This window comes from Pan troglodytes, chromosome Y (genome assembly GCF_028858775.2).
Source record: "Pan troglodytes isolate AG18354 chromosome Y, NHGRI_mPanTro3-v2.0_pri, whole genome shotgun sequence".
NCBI lineage: Eukaryota > Metazoa > Chordata > Mammalia > Primates > Hominidae > Pan > Pan troglodytes.
Genome location: NC_072422.2, coordinates 19,204,174 through 19,221,717, shown reverse-complemented (window position 1 = coordinate 19,221,717; position 17,544 = coordinate 19,204,174). Strand labels below are relative to the sequence as shown.

The following is a 17,544-nucleotide window of genomic DNA, read 5'->3' as shown; positions in this document are numbered from 1 at the left end:
TTTTTAAATATTTTTGTTATGTTGGGAATTATATTTTTTTCTAATTTTAAAAAAATGTTTTACCATATTCATTTTTTTCTGCAACCTTTCTTTTCAGGCATTTCCTGCTTGTCCAAATTCACCAGTTCAGGTCACCACTGGCTATCAGTTGGCTGTGTACAATTATCAGGTAATGTAAGAGGGAGTAAAATGATTTGCTTTCAGGTATTATTGAGGCCTTTAACTTGTTTATACAAATTTCCTGAATAGTTGGTCATTTTAAACTAGTGAAGTGTACCTAAAATTTAAGGAAAGACTTAGTGTAGAATGAAGACCTCTGTCTTATTTAGAAGTTATGAAGTAATATTTTGACAGGAATAAACTTGGCAATAACTTTTCTGTAGAACAGATTTCTGAGATTTGGTGTCCCCTTCTTCATTTCTGGATGTAGTTTTCATCTTTACTGTCAAATAGCTGAATGAAACATCCAAACTGACTCTCATGAATTTTCTTACGGAGATAGAGTGAAATAAAATTATGATCCACTTTTCAGAGCACAGAATTCCAATTATATTTTCATTTTAGCTGGCTGTTTCAGGATAGTAATTCTCTGGATCTCTTTTCATAGATACAAGTATATCTATGCCCAATAATTATATCTATGGTAATAAACTGAAAGAGCTAGTATCTTTGAGGTTTCCACATTGCGAACCCCTGAAAATTTGCAGAAAGGTGAAGTTTCTAATATAAAAGTAACAAGAATGTCATGGACTAGAAACATAAAGTACTCAAGTTTTCCTTTCTGTTACTTGTATTATAATAAAGAAGGAGACAGCAGGATAAGTACTTCAATATTGTGTTTCTCATGTGTTTTTGAAAATGTGTAGGAATATTTTAATAGTTTTGGTTTCCTTTTTTTTTTAAGATGCCACCATAGGGGCCTGTTGGGGAGCAAAGGGATTATGTTTTCCTTGATGTTAAGTGAATTAGCCAAACATAGACTTCCTGTTCATTCTTGGTTTTTTTCCACGTCGTATATGCCTATTAATATTTTTAAGTGATTTTTCTATCAATGTTTTATTTTATTTTTTTGCTTTCTTGTTAACCCGATTATAAACTCCCATGGGAGCAACAGTGCCTTTTTTGCCCTGAGGTTTTTATTTGCTTAAGCAATGGCAGGTCCACTTAATGATAGACTATATAATCAAAGAAAGGTAGTATTCACGTGGCTTTTGAATTAGCATGTATCTGCGTAGATTCTGCCGCTGGAATTACCAGCAATAGAAAATTTGTAGAAGAGAGACAGAAATGCTTTGCTGTTAATTACGCTTAAATAAGAATAGGAGTAAACGAGAGTATTACCTCCAAATCACCAGAGCTGCTTTCCCCCTTATAACCAGTACCTAAAGTGAATGAAAGCAGCTCTCCTTATGTGTCTGCCTACTTTATTCTTTGGTAAGTTTAACAGTTCATCCAGCTATCCTTTATTTGAAATGATTTCCAGATGCCTCCTCATATAAATTGCTGACTTCTGGATATATTCTGGTTCTGGAATGGGTAGATTTCTGATGTGGTTTAGTATGTATATAAATCCCGTGAGCTTCTGGCATCTAATTTCTCTGATCTTGGTTACATTGATATTTAAAGTAGGTTTTGACATACTCCATCACTTAATGTTGATAAAGGACGTTTATATTCTTGTTAGTTCGTTTCATTTATGTGTTAGCTTTAAATACATTTTCTTGACGGAAAATGAAGTAACAAAATAATAGTGAAATAGTTCTGCAGTGTCTCTAATTTGTTGATGTTTTCCATGTACTTGAAAGATGTGTGGTATACCTCTTCTTTTTCCATCTCTCAACAATGGCTGGAAAAAAAGCCCTACTTGTTTCTGTCATTTACTGTGCGGCATTACTGAATCTGGGCATGTTCATGTATGCTGCTACGTGTATGTTTTCAAACAATAAGAATTCATTGAAACATATAAGACATTATACTTTCTCTTCTCCAGTATTGGATTGTAGACTGCACTTAGTTTTTTGGAATGAAGTACAGAGATAGCACTAATATCTATAGAACTACATATTACCCTTTAATATTGTCTGATACAAAACAGTCTAGAAATATTCTGACATTGAACTAGCAAATGTATAAATTTAACTTACATTGCAATCTGTCTTAATGGAGCCTTATCACCGGTGTAAGAAATAATTTCTGGGTGTGAATAAGTACACAGTATAAGGTAAACTTTGGTGAAATAGTCAGTTCTTTTGTCATTTGTTCCCCCTTCACACCCAAAGTGTGGCACATGACATAGACTATTTCTTTCATCATAAAGTCAGTCATTCATTTAGAATTCTGCATTGTTGTATGTAGAAAAATGATATTTTAACGTTTTTAATATTTTTGTTACATTGGGAATGATATTTCTTTCTAATTTTAAAAAATGGTTTACCATATTCTTTTTTTTCTGCCACCTTTCTTTTCAGGCATTTCCTGCTTATCCAAATTCAGCAGTTCAGGTCACCACTGGATATCAGTTCCATGTATACAATTACCAGGTAATGTAAGAAGGAATGAAATGATTTGCTTTCAGGTATTATTGAGGCCTTTAACTTGTTTATACAAATTTCCTGAATAGTTGGTCATTTTAAACTAGTGAAGTGTACCTAATATTTAAGGAAACACTTAGAATTAGTGTAGAATGAAGACCTCTGTCTTATTTAGAAGTAATGAAGTAATATTTTGACAGGAATATACTTGTCAATAACTTTTCTGTAGAACAGTTTTCTGAGATTTGACCCTTCTATATTTCAGGATATAGTTTTCATCTTTGCTGTCAAATAGCTGAATGAAAGCTCCAGAATGACTTTCATGAATTTTTAGGGATATAGAGTAAATAAAATTACTACCCAATTCTTAGAGCACATAATTCAAATTATAGTTTCATTTAGTAGGCTGTTTCCCGACAATTGTTGTCTGGTTCTCTTTTCATAGTAGAGAGGACTCTATGACCAATAATCATATGTAGCATAATAAGTTCAAAGTAGTAACATCTTTGAGATTTCCACAATGCCAAATCCAAAAATTGGGGAAAAGGTGTGGTTTCGTATTTGTATGTGGAAGTAACAACAAGAATGTCAGGAATTAGAACCATGAAGTACTTCTTTTTTCCATTGTGTTTCTTTTATTATAATAACAAAGGAGCCAGCATAGGTACTTCAATATTTTATATATCATTTGTTTTTGAAAATGTTTATGAATATTTGAATAATTTTGTTTTCCTGTTTTTTTTTAAGATGCCACCGCAGTGGCCTGTTGGGGAGCAAAGGAGGTAGGTTGTACCTCTGGTAAAGTGAATTAGCCTACCATGTACTTCTGTTCTTTCTGGATTATTTTCCATATCATTTATGCCTTATAAATATTTTTAAATGATTCTTTATATTAATGTGTTACATTTTGTTACTTTCTTTTTAACCCAGTTACAATCTCCCATGGGTGCAACAGTGCCTTTTTCTCTCTCAGGTTTTTGTGTGCTCAAAGAGTGGCTGGTCCACATAATAAGTGTTCAGTTACTTGTTGATAGACTGTGTAATCTAAGAAAGATAGTATTAATGTTACTTTAGAATTAGCATGTATCTGCGTAGGGTCTGCCTCTGGCTTTACCAGCCACAAAAAATTTGTTGAAGAGAAACAGAAATGTTTTGCTGTTAATTACTCTTAAATAAGAATAGGAATAAAAAAAGAGTATTACCTCTAAAATACCTGAACTTCTTTCCCCCATTATACCTAGTTCTGAAAACATTTGAAAGCAGCTGTTCTAATGTTTCTGCCTAGTTTATTCTTTAAGGATAGCGATTAATCTAGCTCTTCTTTACTTGCAATGATTTCCAGGTGACTCCTCATATAAACTGCTGACTTTGGGATATATTCTCAGTCTGGAATGTATAGATTTCTGACCTATTTTACTGTACCTATAAATCCTGTGAATTTCTGGCATGTAATTTCTCTGATCCTGATTACTTTGATATTTACAGTAGGATTTGACATACTCTATCACTTATTGGTGATAAATAACGTCTATTTTCTTCTTAGTCCGTTTTATTTATGTGTGAGTTTAAAAGACATTTTCTTTGATGGAAAATAAAGTAACAAAATAGTAGGGAAATAGTTCTTCAGTGTCTCTCATTTATTGACATTTTCTGTGTACTTGAAATGTGTAGGATATACCTCTTCTTCTTTTTTCTTCTCTGAACAATGGCTAGAGACAAAGCCCTACTTGTTTCTAACATTTACGGTGAGCCATTACTGAATTTGGGTGTATTCATGTATGCTGCTTCCTATATGTTTTCAAACAGTAAGTATTTATCGAAACATATAAGACATTGTACTGTCCTTCTCCACTTTTGGATTGTACACTGCCCTTAGTTTTTCAAAATGAAGTACAGAAAAAAAACATAACATCTGTAGGAGAACTACATATTACCCTGTAATATTGTCAAACACAAAACTATCTGGAAGTATATTGACAAAGAAATAGCAAATGTATTAAGTTAACTTACATTGAGATCTGTCTTAATGGAGCCTTATCAGCAGTGTAAGAAACAACTTCTGGGTGGGCATAAGTACACAGTGTCAGTAAGGTGAACTTTGCCTGGTGAAATAGTCACTACTTTGTCATTTGTGTGTTCCCCCACCCCACCCAAAGGGGCTTAGCACTTGACAGAGAATATTTATTTCTTCCTAAAGTCATTCATTCATTTAGAATTCTGCATTGTTTTATACGGAAAATTAATAAATATTTTAGTTTTTCATTTTTTTTATTTTGGGAATAATATTTTTTTCTAATTTAAAAAGATGTTTTACCATATTCATTCTTTCTGTAAACTTACTTTCAGACATATCCTACTTATCCAAATTCACCAGGTCAGGTCACCACTGGGTGTCAGTTGCCTGTATATAATTATCAGGTAATTGAAGAGGGAGTAAAATGATTTGTTTTCAGATATTATTGAAGCCTTTAACTTGTTTATATGAATTTCCTGAATAGTGTGTCATTTTAAACTAGTGAAATGTACCTAAAATTTAGGAAAACACTTGCAATGGTCTAGAATGAAGCCCTCTGTATTATTTAGAAGTAATGAATTAACATTTTGACAGGGATATACTTAGCAATAACTTTTCTGTAAAACAGTTTTCTGAGATTCGTTGTCCCCTTCTATATTTCAGCATGTATTTTTTCATCTTTTTCGTCTTTTTATCATCCCATTCTTAGAGCACAGAATTCCAATTATATTTTTATTTTAGCTTGCTGCTTCATGATAGTAGTTCTCTGGGCCTCTTTTCATAGATATGACTACATCTGTGACCCATAATCATATCTATGGTGATAAGTAATAAATTGAAAAAACTAGTATCCTTGAGATTTCCACAATGCCAACTCCAGAAAATTGGGAACATGGCGAGGTTTTATGTATAAAAGTAACAAGAACATCAGGGATTAGAAACATAAAGTACTTCTTTTTTTTTTACTCTGTTTGTTTCACTTTAATAACAAATGAGCCAGCATGATAAGTGCTTCAATATTGTGTATCTCATGAGTTTTTGAAAATGTGTAGGAATATTTTAATAGTTTTGGTTTCCTTCTTTTTATTTTTTTAAGGTGCTACCACCATGGCCTGTTGGGGAGCAAAAGAGGTTATGGAGTAAAGTGAATTAGTGAAACGTATACTTCCTCATCTTTCTTGACTTTTTTTCTATGCCATATATGCCTATAGATATTTTTAAATGGTTCTTTATATTAATGTTTTATGTTTTGTTATTTTATTTTTAACCCAATTATAAACTCCCATGAGAGCAACAGTGCCTTTTTGTCTCTCACATTTTTGTGTGCTGAAACAGTGGCTGGTCCACATAATGATAAGTGTTCAGTTACTTGTTGATAGATTATATAATCCAGGAATGGCGGTATTAACTGGCTTTAGAATTAGCATGTATCTGCCTAGAATATGCCTCTGGCTTTACTAGCCATAAAACATTTGTTGAAGAGAAACCGAAATGTTTTGCTATTAATTACTCTTAAAGAGGAATAGGAATAAAACAAGAGTATTACCTCTAATACAACAGAGCTGCTGTCTTACATCACGATTGGATATTTGAAGGATATAGTAAGTGTTAAAATTCTCAAAACACTCCCTTAACTACATTTGTTTCTTAGAATCCTTCTACCTCTGATTATGTTGATACCTGGAAGACGTTTTAAAACAAAAGGCTGCCTTAATGCATTTCAACTTTTCGTTTAAAACAAGGTTTCTGAAGTAACACAATTGAATTTCAACACAACCTACATTGAAACTTTTGATACCAGCTCACCTTTTTGAGGAATAAATAAGTAGCTTTTAAACGTATCTGTATTATCTGTTTAATTACACTTTCATTATTTTAAATATAGGCTTATTCAGCTCTTAACTGTCACTGTAGTGAAGTTGATACAGGAGGTGATGTTGTGCTAAATGAATGCTGAATTCATGAAGCTACCCCACCCTCTGGAAATGGCCCACAAAAGGCAAACATCTAATTTTGAATTTTTTTTTACAGTATATATTTCATATTTTTTTCTAGTTTGAATAACTTTTTTTGAGAAGCAAACATTTTTGCCCAAATTTAAAAATGTTAGCCATAAATCATGGAGCTTAAATAATGGACTGATACTCAGCAGTTAATGTAAAGGTTGTTGAAATTTCAGATACCCCAAATTTTCAGTATATACCTAAAGTTTCTGATTCAGCAAGTCCTTTCCTGTATTTCAGTTTCACTAATTTTAAAAAGCCATTCTTTAATAAATACTGTATTAATATGATTTGGCAGAATGCTATGGGAGGGTTTCCTCTAGAATTCTACTCAAAAGAAGAATTAGTATGAATTGTATGTCCCTTTTCTTTTACAACAGTTTTGATCTTAAGCAGTGAAAAATATTTAAATAAGCATTCTCTCCGTAACATTATATGTGGCAGAAGTTTCCAACAGTGGTGAAGTCAGTAGTAATTATTCAAATACTGAAATAGACAGGGTTGTTTCTTTTTTTTATCATTAGTGCAAATTTCTGTAATAACAGTACTGTCACTCTTGCGTCACATATGTTCTGTTAGACAGGTGGGAGTGTGGAAGTAGTTGATGTGCTGGTAATATGTATAATACCCAAGAAGTCCCATTGCTGTGTAAATTCCTTGATTTGATATTGGATTTTAAAATGTGAATAAATATGAAAACATAACTCTTACAGTATAATTGTCCAGTTTTGTTCTGAGTATTTGTTCTTGAAACATTGGAATTCACTTAGGGATTTAACAAATTCAGCTTTTTAAACCAGTATTCTATCGCTAAGGTTCTAAAATAATTCTTCAATTTGTCAGAAAACTTACATACTGAGGATATGTGGCAGGAATTATGAATCACATTTTTATGAATTTCTTTTTTTTTTTTTTTTTTGAGACAGGGTCTTGCGGTGTCGCCCAGGCTGGAAGTGCAGTGGTGTGATCTCGGCTCACTGCAACTTCTGTTTCCTAGGTTCCAGTAATTCTCCCTGCCTCAGCCTCCCGAATAGGTGGAATTACAGGCACCCGTCACCCAGTTAATTTTTGTATTTTTTAGTGGAGAAGGGGTTTCGCCATGTTGGCCAGGATAGTCTTGAACTCCTGATATCAGGTGATGCGTCGTCCTCGGCCTCCTAAAGTGCTGGGATTACAGATGTGAGCCACTGCTCCCAGCCTCTTTTAGCATTTTTGCATTTCTTTAGAAATAAACTGATATGTTCATTAAACCTTCAAAGGAAAAACCAAAACACACCCTTATTAAGAGTGAGTGAAAGAAAGAGTTGTCTTTACATTACTGAAAACTTCTGTGTTTCAGAAATCTGTGGACCGAAGCTTACAAATGGTGGTATCTTGTCTGTTTAATCCAGAGAAGAGACTGATAAATTCCGTTGTTACTCAAGATGACTGCTTCAAGGTATGAAAGGAATGGCATGCATAATTAAAAAGCACACTTGTTCCCTCTCAAGTTAGCTGTTTTCCTTGTGGCACATGTATTTTGGGCTTTCTTAGAGGAATTTTTTTTCTTTTTTTTTTTGTTTTGAGATGGAGTCTCCTCTGTCGCCCAGGCTGGAGTGCAGTGAGTGGCCCCATCTAGGCTCACTGCAAGCTCCACCTCCCAGGTTTACTTAACGCCATTCTCCTGCCTCAGCCTTCCGAGTAGCTGGGACTACAGGCGCCCACCACCACGCCCAGCTAATTTTTTGTATTTTTAGTAGAGACGGGGTTTCACCGTGTTAGCCAGGATGGTCTTGATCTCCTGACCTCGTGATCCACCTGCCTCAGCCTCCCAAAGTGCTGGGATTACAGGCATGAGCCACCGTGCCCGGCCTAGAACATTTAATTGAACTGTTGGCATTTGACTGTAACCCAGTAAACCAGTGTGGGTTTTACCTGGCAGTATATTTTCTGCTGCCGAGCCTTGATATAATGTAGTCAAATTTAGGGAAGAATCCTGCAGCAGAAATTTGTAATTGAAAGGGTTTACTAGAGAAGAGAGTTAGTTGACTACCTTGACCAAATAGTAAAAGAAAATTTTAGATACAGAAAGAAGATCTTGGCTGGGTGCAGAGGCTCACGCCTGTAATCCCAACACTTTGGGGGGCTGAGGTGGGTGGATTGCTTGAGCTCAGGAGTTCGAGGCCACCCTGGGTAACAAGGCAAAACACCATCTCTACAAAAAAAATACAAAAATCAGCCAGTTGTGATGGTACATGCCTGTAGTGCCAACTACTCCAGAGGAGTCTGAGGCAGGAGGATCGCTTGAGCCTGGGAAGTTGAGGCTGCACTGAGCCATGATTGTGCCATTGTAGTCCAGCCTGGGCAACAGAGTGAGAGACCTTGTCTCAAAAAAAAAAAAAAAAAAATAGAACTTAATACATGCATATTGGACTAAAGAGAAGAAAAGAAATGATTTACTCAGATGATACACCTGAACAGTGTGAAGGGAGAAAAGGGGTAAAATGAAGCAGTAAAAAGTTGAGTAGAAAGAGAGGTTGATTCAGAGTTGGTGAAGTGGAAGAGAATGTGGCTAGTTGAATTCCAGAAAGCTCTGACTTCTGATCCCACTTTCTGTCCATGTTGGATAGATAAATCTTTTATTAAGGCTCTAATTCTTACAAGTCTAAAATGAGAAGGTACAGGACTAAAGGTTTCTGGGTCCCTGTGGTTCTAAGTCTATAAATACGAAAAAGAACTAACTTGGTCAGTCCGGTGGGAGAAAAATATTATGGTTAATAAAGGGAAGGTGTTCTTTAAATAGCAATTTTATTAAAATAATACCAGTAATACAATTTATGTATTTAAAATGTGCACTTCACTGTTTTTTCATATATTCAAAGTTGTGCAACCATGTCCACAATCAATTTTAGAATATTTAAATCACCTCAAAAATCACCCCCGTACCTTAGCAGTCACCTGCTATTTTCCTGGAACTTGTGTGTATCCCTAGGCAAACACTAATTTACTTTTTTCCTCTAAGGATTTTCCTGTCCTGGAGATTTCTTGTGTATGGAATCATACATAATGATGTGGCATTTTGTGACTGGATTTTTTCACTCAGCATAATCTTTGTAAGGTTCATCAATATTCTAGCACGTATCAGAACTTAATCATTTCTTTTTATTTGTAGATATTACCTTATTCTGTTTATGCATTCGTCTGTTAAAGACATTTGGATTATTTCCACTTTTTAGCTGTTATAACTAATGCTGTGAACATTCATGTACAAGTTATTGTGTGGACATACGTGCTTACCTCTCTTGCGTATATACTTGGGAATGGAATTGCTAAGTCATATTTAACCTTTAGTGGAACTGCCAGATTTGTCAAAACTGGCTACACACTTTACATTCAAAAGAAAATGTTTAACCATCACTTTGTGTCTTACAACAGAACTAGCTTTTTTTTTGTCTGTGAATGGATATGGGATGAAGCCTAAGCCTTTTTAAAGGGTTATATTATGAATCTTCTGTATAATGTAGAAGAGTAGAGCCAGATAGCAGAATTAAGTTCTTAACATCTTTGCAACATGGAGTAAATATATTTAAATTTGACATTTGTTCTCTTGTTGCTTCATTCTACATAGATAGTACAATTTAGAAAAGAAAGAACTGGAATTGTACATCAGCTTATCTTGCCCAAAATTCTGATTACATTGGTGTCTACAGTAGTACTTAAGTGATTTTCAAAGCAGAAGATAGTCTTTTGTTTCTTTTTTTTTTTTTTTTGCGGTGACCTCATTTGGTCATCCAGGCTGGAGTGCAGTGTCGCAATCACAGCTTACTACAACCTCAAACTCCTGCACTCAAGGGATCCTTCTGCCTCAGCGTCCCAAATAGGACGACAGACATGCACCACCACACTTAGCTAGTTAAAAAGAAATTTTTTTTTTTTTTTTTGAGACAGAGTCCCACTGTGTCACCCAGGTTGGAGTGCAGTGGTGCGATCTTGGCTCACTGCAAGTTCTGCCTCCCAGGTTCATGCCATTCTCCTGCCTCAGCCTCCTGAGTGGCTGGGACTACAGGTGCCCGCCACCACGCCCAGCTAACTTTTTGTGTTTTTAGTAGAGATGGGGTTTCATCGTGTTAGCCAGGATGGTCTCGATCTCCTGACCTTGTGATCTGCCCGCCTCGGCCTCCCAAATTGCTGGGATTACAGGTGTGAGCCACCGTGCCCAGCCAAAAGATTTTTTTTTAAGAGAGAATCTTACTATATTGCCCTGGCTCGTCTTGAACTCCTGGGCTCAAGTGATCCTCCTGCCTCAGCCTCCCAAAGTGCTGGGATTACAGGCGTATGCCACCATGTCCAGCCCAGAAAATATTTTTTTAAACTTGAGTTCTCACCTGGTGGTAGACAAAAGACTCGCTTTGAAACTTCCAGAGTTTTCTGCTTATTTGGGAGAGGAATCAGAAGTTGGCATCCTGCAGTTGTCTGACATTTAGACCTATTTTAATTGACTGTACGTTGTTATATTGAATTAGAATGCCTGAGATATTTTTGAATGTATTTACAATTTCCATAGCCGATTTCTCTTCATTGTCTTAGTTATCTAGCCCTTTCACAATCTTGTTTCCTACATGACCTCTGAAGATACATGTTGGTGACCAGTTTTCTAGATTTTAACCTAAATTGATTATCACTCTTTTGACAGATGAGGTAACTTCCAGAAGCCACTTTTGTTTATATGAAAATGAAACTGAAGTCTTAAAAAAAGGGCACAGCTTTGTAGAAAAGGAAATGTTATTACTCGTTTCACTCATTCCCATTCCTCCTTGTAAGACCTCTCACTTCTCTCTGCACATCTGCAGGCAACATAGAGTGAAAAGAAAGTTTTGCATGTATTTTAAAGTTTTATCTTCCTTTCTAAAGAATGATATGTCTTCACAGGTTAATGATATGTTCTTCAAATGCCAAAACTTACATATTTTAATCTAAAAACATGAAATTTCAGATTGGAGAGCTGTTCGCAAGCTGTAGTTGGTATTAAATGCAGTTCAATTAGTGAAAAAAGTATTCTTTACAATTACATTTTCTACCAGCTGTCTTTGGGACATTACTGCAAAATTATTAACTAAGAAGTACATAAAATGATACTGAGTTTAAGTCCTTTTATTTCTCAGTTTACTGGAATTTGTTTTATTTAATTATTGATTTCTTTTTTTAACTGTTTAATAAAACTAGCCATCTTGGTACATTTGTTATCCCAGTGTTCAAATATGCTTCCTGAAAAGAATCATCTTTTTTCCTCATTATTTATAATGTTTAAACCCAAAACAAATGGTTTAAGTTTTGACAACTTTCAGATCCATAGTAGTCATCAGAAATTTTCAGTAAAATAAAAGGACTATTTCTGTCTTTTCCAGGGTAAAAGAGTGCATCGCTTTAGAAGAAGTTTGGCAGTATTTAAATCTGTTGGATCCTCTCAGCTATCTAGTTTCATGGGAAGTTGCTGGTTTTGAATATTAAGCTAAAAGTTTTCCACTATTACAGAAATTCTGAATTTTGGTAAATCACACTGGGTATAACTTGTATTATTAGACTCTCTATTTTTATCTTAACACTGAAACTGTTCTTCATTAGATGTTTATTTAGAACCTGGTTCTGTGTTTAATATATAGTTTAAAGTAACAAATAATCGCGACTGAAAGAATGTTAAGATTTATCTGCAAGGATTTTTAAAAAATTGAAACTTGGATTTTAAGTGTTTAAAAGCAAATACTGATTTTCAAAAAAGTTTTTAAAACCTGATTTGAAAGCTAAGAATTTTGATAGTCTGAACACAAGCATTTCACTTCTCCAAGAAGTACCTGTGAACAGTACAATATTTCAGTATTGAGCTTTGCATTTATGATTTATCTAGAAATTTACCTCAAAAGCAGAATTTTTAAAACTGCATTTTTAATCAGTGGAACTCAATGTATAGTTAGCTTTATTGAAGTCTTATCCAAACCCAGTAAAACAGATTCTAAGCAAACAGTCCAATCAGTGAGTCATAATGTTTATTCAAAGTATTTTATCTTTTATCTAGAATCCACATATGTATGTCCAATTTGATTGGGATAGTAGTTGGGATAACTAAAATTCTGGGCCTAATTTTTTAAAGGATCCAAGACAAACTAAACTTTACGGGGTATATAACCTTCTCAATGAGTTACCATTCTTCTTTTTTATAAGAAAAATTGTTCCTTGAAATGCTAAACTTAATGGCTGTATGTGAAATTTGCAAAATACTGGTATTAAAGAATGCTGCAGCTTTTTTATGTCACTCAAAGGTCAGTCAGAGTATCTGAAAGGAATTGTTTTTATAAAAACATTGAAGTATTAGTTACTTGCTATAAATAGATTTTTATTTTTGTTTTTTAGCCTGTTATATTTCCTTTTGTAAAATAAAATATGTCCAGAAGAGGCAAAATAGGTAGTTTTGATATTTCTAAATCACGAAAGTTGTTTAGTAAGTATATCTTAAGAATCTGCTAGAGTTAAAGTTAATGTTGTTTCTAGATTAGGTAGTGTCCTCATTTTATATTGTGACCACACAGCTAGAGCACCAGAGCCCTTTTGCTATACTCACAGTCTTGTTTTCCCAGCCTCTTTTACTAGTCTTTCAGGAGGTTTGCTCTTAGAACTGGTGGTATAAAGAATGGAAGTAGCTGTATGAGCAGTTCAAAGGCCAAGCCGTGGAATGGTAGCAATGGGATATAATACCTTTCTAAGGGAAACATTTGTATCAGTATCATTTGATCTGCCATGGACATGTGTTTAAAGTGGCTTTCTGGCCCTTCTTTCAATGGCTTCTTCCCTAAAACGTGGCGACTCTAAGTTAATGTCGTTACTATGGGCCATATTACTATTGCCCACTGGGGTCTATGATTTCTCAAAATTTTCATTCTGAATCCGAAGGATAGAGTCTTTAAACTTTAGAATTCCCAAGAGGGCCTTATTACACCTCAGAAATTGAAAGCACCATGAATTTGTCTATTAAAAAATTATCCATAGTTTTTTTAGGGCTTTTAACATTCTGACATGCATCATTCTGTGATTAAATCTCCAGATTTCTATAAATGATACCTATATTCTAAAGAGTTAATTCTAATTATTCCGATATGACCTTAAGGAAAAGTAAGGGAATAAATTTTTGTCTTTGTTGGAGTGAAGTATTTAATAGAGTAAGGTAAAGAAGATATTAAGTCCCTTTCAAAATGGAAAATTAATTCTAAACTGAGAAAAATGTTCCTACTACCTATTGCTGATACTGTCTTTGCATAAATGAATAAAAATAAACTTTTTTTCTTCAAATGTGTTTTTTGGCTTTCTGATGTAATAATGTAAAATGGTGGGGAGTTGCGTGGGAACTGTGTAACAAGGTTTAAGTTCGTATAACAAGCTTTAGATTCTTAAAATGCAGAAGTATAAAGTTCAATTTACTAATCTGTCTGAGTTAGCCCATAAAAGCAAATGTAGGTACAAAGATAAGTTTAAGAGGTGCATCAACAGCAGTGCAGAGTAGGAATGCTGATGAACACATCCGACTCTGCTATCTCACGGCTAAGGTCCCTCACATTTTGGACCCTATGAAGCATTTTGTCTACTGTACACTTTGGGCCTAGTCTCTAGATCATTTATTTCGGGGTATTGCAGTTGCTTAAGGGAGCTTAAATTTTTTATATTGCAGGTACTTCCTGTGGATACCATAAAAAAAAAAAAAAAAAAAATCAGTACCGCTTCTTCTAGCTTTAGTGTTAGTACTCAGTTCTATAAGCTGAGTCCAGTGGAGAGGAAACTCCTCAGACCCTCTTGTATTTCATTAGTTAGTAAGCTTGCTGATTCATAACCAGAAAGTTGACTCCAAGGATACGCAGGATAGCAAACAGTGCTTTCTGCATCACCAAAGATTAAATTGTGATGTTTAGTGTCCAATAATAGGCAAAAAAATAGTAATTCTTTTATGTGCCTATGTGTATATATGTATACATATGTGTCTATATATGCATATATTTATGGTTACGTACATACTAACGATTATCCAGAATATTTGGTTCTAGCTGATCAAGCTAGTAGGTTTTCAGTATTTTCAGACCCCAAAACTAGACTACATATGGGTTAAGATAGTTGCTTTACACCAGCTTGTTTCTAGTTTCCTATTAAATTATTACCACAAAAATCTTTGGAATTGAAAAATAACAGTTAAGCACTTTTTTGTAAAAAGTTCAAGTTATGGTGAAATCAAGCAGCTCTAAAAAGGTTGGTCACCTCCATAAGTGTATTCTGCGTGTTGGTTTTTTCTTTTTCTAAAATCAGATTACCTTTAATTCAAAATAACTTCAGAATTGGTAGTACCTGTCTGGCAAGGAAGTCATTGACTCTTAAAAATAAATGCTCCACAGCACTTCCCTCTCGTTATAAAGCACCTCTAGCCCCCTCTTCACTAAATTTTTCTTGGCTTTTTTTTAAAGGTAAACTGATAAAAATGGGCTGCCACATTGCTTAATCGCCTTGCCTGCTTTCCTTGCTGTCAGTTGAGGGTAATGAGGAGCAGCAACGATAAGGCAGCGTGCCACCTTACTTTCACAAAGATGCCAATAGAGAAAGTGGGGAAACATAAGGCAGAAAAAAGTAGCAGTATTTTACATTGACCAAGTCTTGTGAATGGGCCAGCTATTGAGTGTGATCATTTGGAATCCCTAGATAAGGATTGCTCCTGTACATATTTTGATAAGTGTAATCTATCCCTTCCCAACATGTGTAGTATGTCTCTGTATGTAACTGATTGTTGTGAGCAATTCCTTGCCACTCATCAAAGACAGAACTTTCCATCTGTAGACAGTACATTTTGTAGTAGAAAACAATAGACAGAAGAAGTTCAAACTGTAAACATGTTTTTGAATGCTCATGCAAGATAATCTGCATAGCAAAGAAATAATAAGACAATTCAACATTGCATTTAGAGTTAAAAACATCTGTCCAGTATGGCTGTAGCTGTGGGCCAATCCTAAGTAAACGCAAAAAAAAAAAAAAAAAAAAAAAAATTTTTTTTCTCTTGGTACAGAAGTTGAAACTACCACTGTACAATTAAACTCTATGGTCGCTGTATTTTACATTTTTAACTGGTCTGAAACAGTTCTCTAGTTAAGTCTGTAGTTCGTTTTCCCAAGACAAGGCTTTGTAGGTGCACCTTCATTAATGCTGCATGCCAGGAATTCCACATGAAACTTCAAGATGCCGGTTCACTAGGTCTTTTCCACATGAAACTTCAAGATACCGGTTCACTAGGTCTTTAACAATAGAACAAATACTTGCATGACTGGGATATTCAGGTCATGAACACTCCTTATAAATTTGAAGCAATAGTAACATGTTAAGCACTTTGGAAAATTGGAGGTTTCATAACCCTCAATCAGATCTTTTTATAGAATAACAAAAATACACTAAGGTTCTAATCACATCTATTGTCTTTGCCCAAAATAACATGGATAGAGACACACTCCATTCTGGCTCAATCTTAGATGAAACTCCAGAAGAAAGGCAGTTGATAATGATACAGCCAGGCCAGCTGTTTAAGTGGACGTGTCCCCTCTGCCCTTGTACATTTGTTTAAAATTTTTGATAGGACTCTTCCCGCCTCCTTCACACCCTCCATAAATCTGACTAGGCCCATAAGAATGGAGAGAGGTAATTTAAAAGGCAGAGGACATTTTTCTCCTTGTTTTTACCTATGCTGATCCCCTACCTGGTGTTGGAGCAGCTTCACTGTGAGTAAAATCTGAACAGTGTTTAAGCAGTAAACCCACTATATTGAGGAAAGCGTGACCTGCACTTTTTTTTTTTTTCTTTTTTCCCTGAACATGACTTGGTTGTTGCTCATCATTTTGGTTGGTGATGGGTCTTTGACAAACCGATAGGCTCACCATCCAAAGTTGTGTCCATGTTAAGATCAGTGCAGTATTCGATAGGGCACGTTTCCTCAAGATACCAATTTTACAGGGAAGTCAAAGAGCATCAGAGCTATCATAAGGGGTGCTTTTCAGAAGCCAAATCCTGGGCCCCATTCTCAGATGCTCTTATTCTAATGCTCTGGATGGGCCCAGTAATCTGCATTTTTAACATGTGCCCAGGTGATTCTGACCACTGTAACATACTTTGAGAAATACGGCCTCAGTTGGGGAGCTCTCATTATATCATCTCAAGCTACCCCTGGATTTAGGATAGAAACAGCCCTGTCAGGTCAATTATGACTTTCATAAAGGATTCCGTTGGCTTAATTCACTGAATTCATCTTTCCCGGCCAAGCCCGTGCCTGGGAATGCCAGCTGTCCACAGGCAAGAGTGACTCATGAATGGGCTGAAATAGATTGAATAGGAAGTTTGAAAACCAAGACTTGTGGCCGGAAATCGGTGACAGGAGGGAGTGACTACAGAGGCAAAGCTGGATTCCAAGGCCAAGAGCAGGCAAGCCAAGGGTGAGGGACTAGGCTCGAGTGGGAAGGGGCAGAGTGGATATCCTGGGGACAGAGACACTGTGTTTGCCTCCTGGAGTGAAGAACTATGCCTTTGACTTCACTTGACACACTTTGCAAATAGTATTACCCATGGTTTTTAGAAAAGTATGGCCTGTCATTGCTCCTTTTCCTGCTGTGGAATTAACTAATACCTCTTAACACCTTTAAGCAAGAATGATAATAACAGATCAATATAAAAAAAAATGTTGAGATCAAGTTCCAGAGACAGCCTTAGGCATTTGATACCCATATTCTTTTTGTATGTGTCTTTGTGTTTTAAAATTTCACATTTAATTCACTCAAAAGTATAAAAATATTTATTTAAAGAATAATAAATACCCAAGTTGGCTTGAGAAATAGAACATTTCATTAATTAAAAAATATGCCCTCCCTGATCGCACCCTCTTCCTCCCCAAGAAGAAGAAACCACTAAATTGAATTTTGGTTTAATCATCTGCTGAATAAAATGTTTCTTTTCA

General features: G+C 35.2%; 1 protein-coding gene across 2 annotated transcripts in view; it reads left to right on the top strand.

Moving 5' to 3' along the window:
* LOC112208053 (deleted in azoospermia protein 4) overlaps positions 1-13,865 on the top strand; it is a 50,212-nt gene extending 36,347 nt beyond the window's left edge. The window contains exons 12-16 of one of the 2 annotated variants that reach the window (XM_063805065.1): positions 98-169; positions 2,469-2,540; positions 3,279-3,313; positions 7,888-7,986; positions 11,933-13,865. In XM_063805065.1, coding sequence (XP_063661135.1) covers positions 98-169; positions 2,469-2,540; positions 3,279-3,313; positions 7,888-7,951 — 243 coding nt within the window. In that variant the 3' untranslated portion in view covers positions 7,952-7,986; positions 11,933-13,865. The remainder of the gene's footprint in view (positions 1-97; positions 170-2,468; positions 2,541-3,278; positions 3,314-7,887; positions 7,987-11,932) is intronic. The other variant, XM_054677299.2, reaches the window with a different exon arrangement.
* The last annotated feature ends 3,679 nt before the right edge of the window (positions 13,866-17,544 follow it).